The 15,517-nt window shown below is 35.1% G+C and overlaps 1 protein-coding gene across 1 annotated transcript; it reads right to left on the reverse strand.

Moving 5' to 3' along the window:
• Positions 1 to 4,657: 4,657 nt before the first annotated feature.
• LOC129232052 (uncharacterized) lies at positions 4,658 to 12,703 on the reverse strand (the record flags this gene model as incomplete). The annotated part of the gene is made up of 2 exons (XM_054866287.1): positions 4,658 to 4,793; positions 12,291 to 12,703. Coding segments are annotated over 2 exons (535 nt in total), but the record flags the coding sequence as incomplete, so codon positions are not given.
• Positions 12,704 to 15,517: the final 2,814 nt, after the last annotated feature.

A 15,517-nucleotide genomic window follows, 5' to 3' on the forward strand; every position in this document is an offset into this window, starting at 1 on the left:
TAAATTTTAGCCCACCGGAAGCCGCCGATAAAAATATATTCCACAATACTTTTCATTATATTTTTAAGAAAATAATGTTTTTTTATTTTAAATAATTTTCAATGTTGATGATTTTTTAATTTTTATCTACGATGTAATATGCATCCTATAAGTGTAAAAAACCAATCAGAAATGAATTTTATAAAATTTTAGTCCTCCATATTGAACGAATGAATTAAAACTGAATCATAAGTCGTACGTCCGAAAAAAGTAAAAACATAATTATTCAACAATCTCTGCTCTTTTTTTGTAAAAACGATTTTTTTTTTCAAAAAACTCTTGTGGAGTAAGTTACTACAACTCAAGGGCTAAGTAATTATGGCATGAAATATTTTTTATATTAAAAATGGCTATTTTTTCCGCCCTTGAACCACTGTGTGACGCCTCCTTACAAGTAAAATACTGCCTTGGGCAATTGAACAGCAGTACTTGTTTTTCATTTATTTTTTGCCATCTATTTTACTTTCGCTTAATTGTACAAGATTGCTTATTTGGTTCTTGCTGAAAAAAAAGCACGGAAAAAACGTCAAATTCTGACATTTCACTTGTATTTGAGACGAATCGAAAACTAATTTAAAAGAATTTTGCTAAAGAAAAGATCGGCGACTTGAATTAAAACAGTGGGTCGCGACTTTTACCCAGGCCGCTAGCTAGAAGTTCAAAATGAATTAATTAGATCCTACAAAATGTAAGTTTTCCTATGAAATTAATTCCGATATAGAAAATTAATGGCTTTCTACTCTGTTTAAAAGATGTTTTTCCTCGTCTAATCAAGTTTATGTACATGTATGGCAATGTAAAATTTAAATCAAATAATTACTGCTTCTATTTATATTTTTAAAAATTGTAAAAATTTAAATCCTTCAACTTTTTCCATCCTTTCTCACAGCGAATATTCGTAAAGACGGTTTAAAAAAGAAAATATTGAAGGAAATGATAATTCTAAGTAATATTCCGTGTTCAAATGAGCTAATCTTCAAATGGTGTGTGTATGCTTTATTTATTTAATAAAAAGTAGCGACTACATTTCAAAAGTAGCTGGTAGTCGCTTCATTAAAAAATAGTTGTGGTTGTAGTTAACTACATTTTTAATAAGTTGATTGTAGTTGTACTTCGCTACAAAAAAAAATGTAGTTTTTCCTACGACTGGACGTGACATTAATTCTATTTTAAAATTTGGACTCTGTTCTTAGACTAGGGTCCGGTGGGGTGGAATGGGTATAAAAATACATGTACATTTTTAAAATGATTACCAAACTATTCAAATCTGATATCAAAGAATTAAAAAATCATAATCGAGTTTTTACATTTCAACAATACAGTCGAGTCCCGACTTACGCGAGGGATACGTTCTAAGACTCCTTGCGCAAGTCGAAATTTCGCGTTGTGGAAAAATTTCGGTATAGATTTTTTTTAGAAGCATACCAAGTTCTTTTAGACACTTATAAGCACCCCTCAAAACTGCTTTAAAGCATACCTCAACTGTAAATTAGTTTCTTACTTAAAGAACTGAACTTTTACTGTATTTGAAAGAAAAAAGCTGTTTTATTCAACATGAAATACTTTAAGGTGCACAAAATGAATGATCAGACTTAAATAAAACACGGTATGTACAGTGTAGAAATAAAATGCTGCAATGCAACAGTACTGCATAGCGGGTTAGTAATAATATTTATTAGTAAAAATGAAGATGATGATGATGACTTATGCTCCATGATCAGATCGTTATCTAATACATTTTTAAAAAAAATAAGGCAAAGCAGCCGTATTTAAAACATTTCCATTTATGACAACAGTCCATCTTCCTATTATCTTTAAGGGGTCTAAGGTCTCTTCAAAATTTTCTATTTTCTGGAAAAAAATATATGTTATGCATAATTTAATTCTGAACAATTTGATATCGTATTTATTACCATACGCAAAAAAACTTTTCAAGAGTTCGTGAAAATGCGTAAACTTTCCCCATAGAGATTTATGTTTACAGCAGTTGTTTAAGCCTCTTTTTCTCAAGTGCCGGTTTCTCGTTTTGCGCGCATAATATCTTCGAAAGTTTCTTATGCATTTCCGTAAAACTTTTCATGCGTGTTTGTCTGGCTTATTTTTATGATCTGAACCTAAATTTTAACTAAAAATAAAAGTTAATATTAAAAAAATAAATATTTTCCCCCAAAATTTTGACATTAACTTATAAAATTTCAAAAAAGAATTATTTTAAAAAAAACAAATAAATTTAGGTTCATATCATAAAAGTAAATCGGAAAAGCATGCACAAAAAGTTTTACGGAAATAGAAATTTTTTGAGATATCATGCGCGCAAAATGAGAAACCCGAGAAAACGCAACTTGAGAAAAAGAGGCTTAAACAGCTGCTCTTAACATCTCTATGGGGAAAGTATACGCATTTTCACGATAACTTGAAAAGTTTTTTGCGTATGGTAATAAATAAGGTATCAAATTGTTCAGAATTAAGTTATGCATAACATATTTTTCCAGATAATTGAAAATTTTGAAGGTTAAGAGACCTTAAACCACAATACAAGAGCAGTTCCCATTTTCATAATATTGACTTTGCTTAGGCATTACTCTTGCAAGCTTCAATATTGAAACCAAGATTCTTTTTGAAGGACATCTTTTTGTTTCGACTTTTTAATTGTACGTATGGTAGATTCACCGATATTTGTGTCGTGCTACCTTTGACGATTGGTAGTTGTTCAAACATATCGAGAACCTTAACTTTTTTTTTCTGTCATAAACTTTGTTTTTCCTCCCATCTTTACTAACTTTAGATAAAACAGCGCACTTGGATTCCATTATATTTCATCAACTTTAATATTTAGAATGAAAAAAAATAAATGAAAGATACTGAGTAGTTATTTGATGCACTAACAGAACGATGTGTAGACACTAGTTTGGTGTGGGAACTTTCGCTGTCAGTGATGATAAAAGTATGTAATAATATTCAAAGAAATCGGTATTTAGTAGCCAATAACGAAGCAGATACTTTCTTCAAAAATATTTCGTGCTGTGGACGAAGAATTCGCGTTGGCTATAAATTCGAAAAATTCGCGCTATAGCCGATTTCGCGTAAGTTGAATCGCGTTGTAACGAGAGTAGATTGTACACTTCACATATCCATAGTTATTGTTATGAAATGATTTTATTAATTAGTGAAAAAGCTATTATTTCAAAGTCCGTTTTTATACCCATTCCGCACCATGGGGTGGCGTAAAACGGGTAGTATTGTTTTAAATTAAATTTCAGAGTGAAATCATGAATTTATTTTTTCAAAAATATATTAATATAAGGGCAAAAATCTATTGAACAATGTAGTCTGTAATTTTCACTGCAATTAAAGTATAATGTCCACGATTGTTGAGGATTGGGTGACTTGGGTTGATGATCTGTTCTTCAATCTCCATTTTCGCATTATTGGGGAAGGTGAAAATTTTCCCATCAAAGACTTCTTAAGAATTTTTACAACATAAGTACAAGTATATAAAGATTCTAGAACTTGAGCAATGAAATACCTTTTAAACTGTATTCAACCAGCACCCAATCTCCTGCAGATATTGTACTTTAACATAAGCTTAGTGGAATGGGAGTTTGATCAGACTGGTTTTCAATTTATTTAGTCGGCTCTGGCGTTGTCTATTGGTTGCATGGTATGAATCGTATTAGGCGGTAGGCAAATGACAATTTCACTATCGATAGCATGCTTTACAGTTTCATAGGTCAGCTGGCTTGAATGTCTTTTCAGATGCCTTGCGAAAAGTTTGAACCATTCTTTGAAGATTGTGTCTTCGACCCAACCAGATTTAGTGCAACCATTAGCAACTCCACAACATAAGGATTTCAGAATAAAAAAACTTTTGATAAAATAAACAACTTTCTTCAGAGAATATCTTTTAATGAGAAATTTAATGAAACTTTTATCGAGAAATTGCAAAAAGCATGCCCACTTATGTGAATACATCATTTTTTCAAAAGCAGAGGTGGCGGGTTATTGTCCCTTCCTAACCCTCCTAAATGACGAGACTGAATACTTTTCTTTTTTATTTTCGCTACATTTTACATAAGACAAAATATATCTAAAATCTCCTTTCACAAAGGGAGATAAAAGTTAAGACGTATAGCTTGACTAGATCAATCTGATCTTCAACCAGTTTTTCCATCATTGAACTTCTCCAGTTTAATTCTTATTAACCAAGAAGGATAAGATATAATGCAGAAATATACACGCTAACTCTAATTTTATTTACTTTTAATTATTATTAAGGTATTATTTTACACAAGAAATTAATTTGCCATTAAAGTATCGGTTGGAGCTCTCATTGTATATGTACACTTTTTATACAGAACACTAACTTCACTTTTTAAAATCGAATCTTTTGTCGTAAAACCACACCTGAAACCGAACTTACGACGAGAGAAACAAGTAAAACAAGAAATAAGTAAAACAAAGTACAACGTGTTTATTATAATATTCAGTGTAAAAAAAGTTTCGGAAAAAGGAATTGGTGAACTTATAAATCATCGTGGGTTACGGCTACTCTGTCCTCTTCTGAAGCAGTCGCCGGAGTAGTGCTGCTAGTCGAGCCTTCTGCTTGCGTTCGGCCAGATTCTTCTTCAGTCGCTAGCAACGATAGCACTCTTGCAAAGGGGTCTTCAGTGACGCTGACGCACTTGTAGTAGAAGAAGTATTGAGACTTGTGTTCGCCAAATTGTCTGCACTCTGTGCCCGCTGGACAGTCACAACTAGGAATAGAGGAATAAGCAGTAAATTACAGCTCTTAAACAGAAGTAGTATACATTAGGGTGGTTCAAAAAAAAATTTCAGCTGGAGTCCAGGACGCCCCCTATTTTTACTTCCTTTTACAAAAGAAGGAAGTATTGTATTCGCGAAAAAATTTCACCCAAAAATCGGCCTTAATTTCCATTTTGCTCACCCCCGAATGAATGTCGAGTTTTTTTCATCCCGACCACACGCGGATATATGCCTAGGAACGTACAGACAGCCGAAATATCCATTTTGACATTCCCCGAGTTAATTACAACGAGTTTTCTCGTGGCGTCTGTATGTACGTATGTGTGTATGTATGTCGCATAACTCAAGGACGGAATGTCCTAGAAAGTTGGAGTTTGCTACTTAGACTCCTAGTGGGGTCTAGGGGGTCTTTAGCTCCTTTTTGGGGGGAAATCATTGTTAATTTCGATGTAAACTCAAGTGGTGTTATAATTTGGCGTACACTTGGCGATATATCGCCAGTCTTTTGGTCGCCAAGTTTTTTCGCCAACTTGGCGATTTTTTTTATTTTATTTTTTTTAAATCTCGTTTTAATTTGGCTACTGTTGGTGATATTTATAGAGTAAACTATTGAATCACATTAAAACTGCCAATAATGAGAAAATGACATTAAATTGGAGTAAAAGGAAGTCATGTGATGCACACATCAGCTCGTTTTTTTACACTTACTAGTAGAGTCATGCTGTAAAAGTTTTAGCTTCTTACTCAAATTTTAAGAGGGTGCTCAATGACCCCTCAATTCAACATTAGCCATAGTATGGAAAATGCTACAAGTTTAGAAACATTTAATCACCCCAGCTGCTTTTTGTAAATAATTATTTTATTGCTATGTATAATACTGGGGTATATTATAATATGTAGCATTGTTTTTTCAGTTCAATGTATTTTGTAACCCCCCCTCCCCATACTTATGAAGTTCAGGGGAGGGGGTTAAGCACCTTGTTTCAGTGAAATAGAAAGCTAAAATTCTAGTATATTACTATCCACAAGTCTAAAAACATTGAGGGGTGTCCTGTTATCTAGGAGAAACTTTTTTTTTTTACATGTATTTTTGAACCACCCTAGTATACATGCAAAGCAACATACCGACAGCCCAATTCTAGGGGACCATGCCTCAACCCTCAAATCCAACTACCCGAGATGCAGATCATCGAAGGTTAGACAGTCTAGTTTCGACTTTAGTTCTATACTGCCGTGGGAAGGTAAAGTGCAGTATCTTCAGAAATGAGTTTTCGAGACATTTGAAGAGATTGGTTTTGGATTCCATAGGGGAAGCTGCTGTACCCACGGACAAAATTTACTTTTCAATTTTTGCTGGCCTCTGGGAATGGATAACCGATCGGAAAATTTTTTTGGCAGAATCTACAACGTATTTAATTTGACAATTTTTGTCAGGTGAAAATCAAAACTTTCAACTTCAAAACATTTTTTCTTAAAAGCCATCTTTTTTGTCCGTGGGTACGACACCCCGTTCACCCAGTGGAAGAGTGCCTTTGTACCCATGGGCATATAAAAAATATATAAATAGGACTGAGGAACTCAATTCATTTTCATAGGCCATTTTATATTTGAAATACTTCAAACATTCATTGAAAATAACATTAAATAAGATATCCAACAGAAATTAAACTTTGAAAATTAGTCGAAGGTTTTTTCCCTTTTTTTAATTTTCCTTAATTTTTATCATTGAACTCTTTAAAAAGTTATTACTCTTAAGATATATTAATTATTCATTACATCATTAACTATTTTTAAACAAACAAAATAACTAGGTTCATGATAGTATGGCTCTCTATGTACCTATATAATAACTTCAATTTATATGCAAATTGAAACCTTTAACCAAAATTACCCCCCCCCCCCAAAAAAAAAAATCAACCCATTACAAAAAAACTTAGTTTAGATTAATCCAACATAAATCTAGAAAAGTCTACTTCAAATGAAAATAGTTGGAATTTACGGTCTGTAGATCCTACAACAGGTGGGGGTTACACTTCAACACTATCTTCAAGACCTACTTCAAATTCATCATCATTGTTGAAAGCAAATTTCGGACGTTGATGATAAAGCACCATTTTGAGGTACTTCACATTGTAAGGAGACTCGGTGTGACCCAACGAGACTAAAAACTGAATACACATGATTGTGTGTCCTTGGGTACAAAGGTATGCCATTTTGGATTTGCAAGCCAGTCACATCGACAAGACCACAGTTTTACAACATTAAAAATCAGAAACAAAACCTTCAAATTATAGGGAATCATGATACTTACAACAAAAATGAATAATATAATCTACGACGGACAAAAAAAAAAGAAATTGCTCATGTTTTTTTTTTTACTTGGGTACTACTAAAACCGAAAAAAATGTGATAGAACCTTAACTGTTCGTTTGATGGCGTTGAAACTTCCTGGGGTACTGGAGAGAGTTGTGACACACATGTTGAGCCTCAATAGGGAAGTTTTCGATCTTTCAATTTTATTTTTATATGATAGAGTAACATGTATGAACATCATAGGTGAAAACATTTTTGCGATACAATAATTAGTTTTTTTTTTTAATTTTTAAAGATCAAGCGATTGTGACGTCAAATGGCACAGGAAGTGACGTCATGCGCTCTTCCGCCGTGGGAGAAGCCGAAGGACGTGCTTCGAAGACGAAACGTAAGGCTTACCTCTTCGCATTTAACTCCTCGCGTTTCTGGAACATTAAACCTCTCATCCTCTCTGAAATATTGGAATACCATCATTGATGTTACTTGAGGAAGATTAGATTGTGCTTTAATGAATCCGGCCTCCATAGTGTGGAAAAGGATTATTGAATTTCTAAAAAATAAAAATATCAGCGCGCTCAAAATGTCCGTAGCGAAAACAAGGGATCTTCGGCCGAAGGCTGCCCATGAGTGCCCTGTGACGTAAACTCGCGACGTTTCAGAAGAAAGCACTTTTGCGAGTGGATTTTTAAAAATTCATTAAAAATCAATCACGGTGTTTAAAAATTCGGCGATTGTGAATTTTTTAGTTCTGAGGGTCAATTCCAACAGTCAAAATATGAACATTTAATAGGTTGCAACTTCCCTATTAAGATCTCGCTCGACGATGCCCAGAATTTCCCGACCAACGTCCGTAGGTACAACCGTCCGTGGGTACAGTAGCTTCCTCTACTAATAGGAAAATGCTGAAATTAGACCTTTTTTCAACTCTTTTTCGGCGAAAACCAAATAAGCGAGCTTATACAGTAAAGCTAACTTACAATAGATGACAAAAAGTGAAAGATTTGCGGATACTGCCCTTGAACTGACCACGGCAGTATACATCTGCATGCGTGTTTCCGAACGTTTTGGTTCTTGAACAAGGCACAGATGAAGTGGTTGTGCAAGCTTTGCCTACTGTTTACAAAAAAAGGAAGTTTTGTATTCGCGAAAAAAAATTTCACTCAAAAACCAGCCTTAATTTCCATTTTGCTCTCCCCAGAATGAATGTTGAGCTCTTTTTTCGACCCGACCACACGTGGATACATGCCTAGGAACGTACAGACACCCGAAATATCCATTTTGACGATCCTCGAGTTAATTACAACGAGTTTTCTCGTGACATCCTTATGTACGTGTGTATCTCGCATAACTTAAAAACGGTATGTCCTAGAAAGGTGAAATTTGGTACGTAGACGCCTAGTGGGGTCTAGTTGTGCACCTTCTCTTTTGATTGCATTCGGATGTTCCTAAAGGGATCTTTTACATTTTTTGGGGGGAAATCATTGTTAATTTCAATGCTAACTCAAGTGGTGTTATAATTTGTCAAACACTTGGCAATATATCGCCAAGCTTTTGGCCGCCAAGTTTTGTCGGCAACTTGGCGAAACATTTGGCGATTTTTTTTAATCTTTAAGTCTGGTTTTAATTTGGCCAATGTTGGTGATATTTAAAGAGTTAACCACTGAATCACATTAAAATTGCAATTAATGGGGAAACAAATCTGTTTAAAACGTTTTTTTTTTTTTTTGCTTCGGTTCGCAAGAAACTAGGATTGAAAATTATTTAGTGTTTCCTTGCTTACTCCAAGGCGCTATTATCATTAAATTGGCGTAAAAGGAAGTCATGTAATGTACACATCAGCTCGTTGTGTTTGTAATTATTTTTGCTGCCTTAAAAACTCCTTTCTCTTTTTTTCGTAAAAAAGCTCTATTACCAGTTTTGTATTTTTTCCCTTTGAGTCATTAGAATGCTATAAATGCTTTAAAATATACTATTAATTTAGATATACCGCCTCTCTTTGTATAGTTCTACAGCGCTAAAAAACTCAATGGCAACGTGATCAGAAGTGCTGTACCCTTCAGCATCCATGCTTCTGCACAAATTCGAGCGCGTCCACATGGTACGAGAGCCTCACGCTTTATGTACTATGCCGTCGGGCATTTATACTTGTCGACTGGAAAAACCTAATTTTTGACTATTATCGACTAGATCGTTGCTGGTTACAACGAATAGAAGTATATGCGTATAAAAGAAACATTTAGCAGTAAATCTGAACTGAATAATCAAATCAGAAGCAAAGACCTGGTTGTGTGGTTTTTTGGCAAAAGAGTTTTTATAGGCTATAATGTGCCAAAAAGTAGAAACAAGTGCCACAAAAGAAAATTTGATTATAGAGTAAAAGGGCATAAAACTTCTAGAATTTTTTTTTTAAAGTTATAAAATGAACGATGTTAAAGCTTTGATGTAACTTTAATTTTGACTGTAGATGGTGCAGTTGGGAAACTGATATATATATATATATATATTGCATGTCTGTTTAATTTGGTTTTCTGTTTTGTTTCTTCTAAGTTCTTGTACTTGGTTCATTTAGCCTTATTTTGAACTTTATCTCTTGACATCATATAGTTAACTTTAATTTCGTTAGTATTATTTACAAAAGTTTTAGTTATAGTTGCTTTTAATATTTTAAGTAAAATAAAGTATGTTTTTATGAACTTTTTTGAGTTGTGGACTGAATTGCAAATTTTCTGAAAATAGCACACGTAGTTACGATACAAACGAAGTTTTAAATTTTGAAGCACTCAAAAGAATAGATTAAAAAATAATTTTGAGTAACATAAAAACGTTAGTAACAAAACAAAGACGAGATGAAAACATGGACATAAAGGTCAAACACTGAAGAGAAAAAAAGAATCCCCTGAAGGAAGGGCAACAACTTAGAATAGCCGAGACTTCGAAAATGTAATCATCTTGAGATTCAAAAACAAAAACCTTTTTGGATGCACTAATTTCTTTATTCCTACATGCAAGGGACCGGTAGCCCAGTTATGTCTTCCAGAGCGTTGGTAATTGAGCTAAAGCCCATAGTGAGGACGAAACGGCAGTCTCCGAGCAACTGTTCCGATTCAGTCTTGCACACGATTCTGTTGTGCTAAGCACAAAAGTCGTACCTGTCTTTTTTATCAAAATTGAGTTGCTGTCACCAGGCGGTTCTTGGTCCCGCGTTTAACCTAAGTACAGTATTTAATGGTCATTTGTCAAAGGAACATATTTAAAACGAGCTGCTGTGTGCATCACATGACTTCCTTTTACTTCAAATTAATGTCATTTTCCCATTATTGGCAATTTTAATGTGACTCAATAGTTTACTCTCTAAATTTCACCAACAGTGGCCAAATCAAAACCAGATTTTAAAAAAAAAATCGCCAAATTTGTCGCCAAGCTGGCGACAAAACTTGGCGACCAAAAGACTGGCAATATATCGCCAAGTGTCCGCCAAATCATAACACCACTTGAGTTTACATCGAAATTAACAATGATTTAACCCCAAAAGGGGGCAAAAGATCCCCTTAGGAACATCCGAATGCCACCAAAAGGGAAGGTGCACAACTAGACCCAACTAGAAGTCCACGTACCAAATTTAAACTTTCTAGGACGTACCGTTTTTGAGTTATGCGAGATACATACACACGTACATACAGACGTCACGAGAAAACTTGTTGTAATTAACTCGGGGTTTGTCAAAATGGATATTTCGGGTGTCTGTACGTCAATAGGCATATATCCACGTGTGGTCGAGTCGAAAAAAAAAAACCAAACATTCATTCGGGGGTGAGCAAAACAAATTAAGGCCGATTATCGAGTGAAAATTTTTTCGCGAATACAATACTCCCTTTTTTGTAAAAGGAAGTTAAAAAAACTTTGAAAGCGCTCCATCTGAATCAAATGCATTGAGGAGCAAAATTTTAAACGGGATTTTCTCCTTTTAAGTACAACTGCAGATACGGCTTTTGCGCTTAGCATGGCAGTATAGTTCAAGCTGAGCTATAAGAAAATATAGACTTCCACATCCTGCACCTTATCAGGAAGTTTAGCGTGAGTTTTCGTTTGAAATTTGTTTCTCGTCGTTAACAAATGACGACACTTCACAAGAAAAACTTATTTCGCAAACTCTCGATTAAACCAATCCGTACTTTTTTTCAACCGATTTCGAGGTGAACTCGTCCAAAGCCAGCCAAGCGCCAACAATCTTGAGCTGAACTGTACTTGTTTGCGAATGCCTATAAATAGTTTGTCTATCCCAATAGTGTGATCCTGATAAGTTTGGCAATGACCTAGGCATTGTTTACAGCTTAGGAAGTTCAGTGACACAGGGATTTATTGGCAATGATTCGAGTTAGAATACTCTTTCAAAAGTACTACGAAACAACCCAATTCTACTCAACTCTGTGCCAATTGTCCTTCCCTATTACACCTGAAAATCAAATATCGTCAAGGTCATGACTCAACTTATCAGAGCCACACCACACACGGCCTGAGATTTTCATATGGCAGTAAAAAAACTCAAGTGCTCTGATGTCGGTGGGAAAACATGAAGTATTCGATCAAAAAATTAAAAACATTGCCGCTGTTCGAGGTTGTCACGCGAGTTTGAAAACGCCCATAAATCAGACTTGTTCAACATTAAGATTGTGCAGCGTGCTCACCAGTGGCACGATCAATAGAGTACTCTTCTTTACTAATAATAAAGCTGAATGTCTCTCTGTCCGGAGGATGTCTGGATGTCTGTAGGATATCTGTAGGATGTCTGTGACGCGCATAGCGCCTAAACCGTTCGGCCGATTTTCATGAAATTTGGCACGAAGTTAGTATGTAGCATGGGGGTGTGCACCTCGAAGCGATTTTTCGAAAATTCGATGTGGTTCTTTTTCTATTCCAATTTTAAGAAAAAAAATATCATAATATCGACGAGTAAATTACGAAATTATCATAACGTGGAACCGTAACATGGGCACAAGCCAATTGGCGAGATACGAAATTATCATAACGTGGAACCGTAAGATGGGTACAAGCCAACTGGCGAGAGAATTCACCATACATTATTTGTAAATATACAGGCGAACCAAAAGACCTTTTGATTTTTCTATTACGGGCAAAGCCGTGCGGGTATCACTAGTGTAGAATAAAAAACTTACTATTTGAGAAACTTGCCAATGAGGGCTCCTGACGCGTTGTACCGCTGAAAACCGCAACGGACATGAGGGGAGCAAATTGGGTACTCTGTGTTTTCGTCACCTGGCACAGTTGTCGACTTTCCAATACTAGATTCGGTTGCTGACGTGCCAATGTCCTCAGTTTTAGATTCAGTTGCTGACCCGCCAATGTCCTCTGTACTAGATTCGGTTGCTGACCCGCCAATGTCCTCTGTACTAGATTCGGTTGCTGACTTGCCAATGTCAGCAGTTTTAGATTCGATCGCTGATCCGCCAATGTCCTCTGTACCAGGTTCGGTAACTGACGTGACAATGTCCTCTGTACTGGATTTAATGTCGTTGGCAGGCAAGGATTCTGTTCCAGCAGATTTGAATTCACCTGCACCCTCCTCCCTCTGAAAAAGAAGAGATGTAGTAACAATGTACAAAAATTAAAATTTTCATACATTGCATTGGAGTTGTAAGGAATATTTTTTTAATTCAAAAAAATGAAAGCTTTTGCAGTCTTCTGACTGCGTTTATAATTTACCAGTTCTGAATTTGGAGGACGTCCTGAATCGACAAAGAGTTCCTTACAGCCTCGAAATAAATCCATGAGTGGAACCATTAGTGCGTTTTAACATTGTTAATACTGCATTCATTCATTTATCACATAAAAAGGTGAAATTTCCTACAACAGAAGTTACTCAAATTGATCACAAGACTACTTTTGACTGGGATAACTGTCACCCAGGAAAATTGTACGCCTACAATATTTCAATTCAACGTGACTGAACAGCATTCTTGATATTTTCATAAGAAACTTTTATATAGCAATATTAAGTGATAGTCTAAGTGACATCACTGTTGTAACTCCAATCTAGTAAGATATTTCGTATCTTTTGACTATTGGAGTAAAGATCACGTTGAGAGCACCTATAGCAATAAAATGTGTCAGGGATGCAAGGAACATCTTTTCAAACGCAGGGAAAAGCCATGAAAAGAAGGTTTCGTGTTACGAAAACTGCACCACGAGAAAACATTAAAGGTTTAAAGTATTTTAGGTTTTTAAGCAAACTCCAACTTATTGCTTTACAATTAGTAAATAGTATTATTATACATATAATTCAAATTTAGCAAATACTAAGCACTGCAAGAAATGTCATGTCACGGAATAAAAGAAAAATCAATGCTTTAATGTTGACCGGTTTGCAAGTAGCAGGGTTTTTTGAGACAAATACAGCTACACAGAACTGTGTTTTGAACAGGCGCTACGCAAATTTTATGCAAAACTTCAAACTTAAATACATATAAACAAGGCTGCGGAGTCAAATCCGACTCAAAGAGTCGGAGTAAGTTTTGAGTAAAGGTGTCGGAATCATTAGAAAACATGCCGACTCGAAGCTTCATTTTTTCTTTAATTTTCACTGCCTCTGCTTGAATTTTATTAAAAACCGATTATCAATTGTGGTTTGATTACATGTATAAAGACCGACTAAAAAGAAAATAACCGTCATTTGCAACCATCTGGTTTGATTGTTTCTTTCTGTAATAGCTAACTACGCCATCCCCCTTTTTTTTAACTTTCTTTAACTAAGAGCAACTGTTAGCAACCGGTTTTTTTCGCCTAATATTTTCAAAGTAATTACTCTCAAATTATATTAACAACATACGTTTTATCAATCGGTTATAAAATAGTTTCAATCTTAGTTATAAAATAGTAAAAACAATGTATCCCTAAAGCAAATCTGGTCCCATAGCTCGGGAGGAAACTTCCGAGGGTGTTGAGGAAATTCAAATACAGTCGACTCCCGCTACAACGCGATCCGACTTACGCGAAATGGCTATAACGCGATTTTTTTCCCGGTAAAGAATTTCATTCCTAACGCGAATTCTTCACCCGCAACATGAAAATTTTCCGAAGGGAATCGCGGTTTTTTCGTAAATGGACCTTCATCCCTTTGGCATCGCTGAGGGCGGAAGTTCACACACCGTACTAGTCTGAACATCGCTTATACAAATGACTACTCCTCATTTTCCATTTATTTTTTGTATTCTATATGGGAAAGTTTATGAAATATAGTGACACCTAAGAGCGCTGTTTCATTTAAAGTTTGTGAAGATAGAAGGAAAAAGAGAAAGTTTCAACAACCATAGTGCATTTGTTTTTCTTACTACATAATATACGTACCGTAGTGGTTTATTTTACGTCTTCCTTTCCCATTGATTTTGTGCATCGTAGCAGTTTATGTTAAATAAAACTTTTTAAATACAATAAATAAAAATTCAATTTTTTTTTGTTTAAGAATTAAGAAACAGTAGTGTATAGTTGAGAAATGGTTTTTTAACAGTTTGAGGTGGTGTTTACAAGTGTGTTTAATCGTATGGGTATGTTTATAAAAGTTTTTACTCATACCCTTTTCCACAACGCGAAATTTCAGCTTACGCGAAGGGTCTTGGAACGCATCCCTCGCCGTAAGTCAGGACTCGACTTGCCGCGATAGCGCAAATCCAGAAGATCCGATAAAATATATCTATTTTTTGAATCTAAAGACTATCTATAAACTTGGTTCTCACTAAAAAGCATGAAATAAAATAAGTATATAATTTCCTGGTTACACAACACTCAATAATTGCAGTTAATCCTAAAATCTTCATATTAAGATTAATTCTAAAGTAGTCAATAAAATTAAAAATTGAGCGAAGAAATACAGGTATAGTCAGTAGCGTAACTAACCACAATATCGAGGAGGGTGACCCAAAGTGGGTAGGTCGCCCAAAGCGGGTAGGCCTTCGTATGCCCCCTCTCCCATGGTGTGTCAGCGGCGATGAATACGTATGTCGTTCGTGTTTACCCGAACACCCCCGAGTTATTATCAGTCCCAGCGAAGCGACATGGAGCAACCAGGCTTTAAAAAAATGATACATTAAAAATAAATGATGCATTAAAAATTTTTAAAAAAAGATGAAGTTTTGTAACTTGTTTTGAGATTAGTCGAAGACCATCTTTTTTTTTTATTGTCAATAATATTAACTTATTCTGACACTATCCACCTATAAACTACGATGGTCATTCCGTTTTTTTAATTATTAATTTAAGGTTATAACTATTGAAATAAAAAACGTGCCTTTGGGCAAAGCGGGTATAGGATTTATCATATTTAATTAAAATTCCTTGACTCGTGTGCTGACTTATTTTCTTTTTCAATAGGATAAGTATACCTTTTTAA

The sequence above is a fragment of the Uloborus diversus genome, unplaced genomic scaffold (genome assembly GCF_026930045.1).
Source record: "Uloborus diversus isolate 005 unplaced genomic scaffold, Udiv.v.3.1 scaffold_1010, whole genome shotgun sequence".
Classification (NCBI taxonomy): domain Eukaryota; kingdom Metazoa; phylum Arthropoda; class Arachnida; order Araneae; family Uloboridae; genus Uloborus; species Uloborus diversus.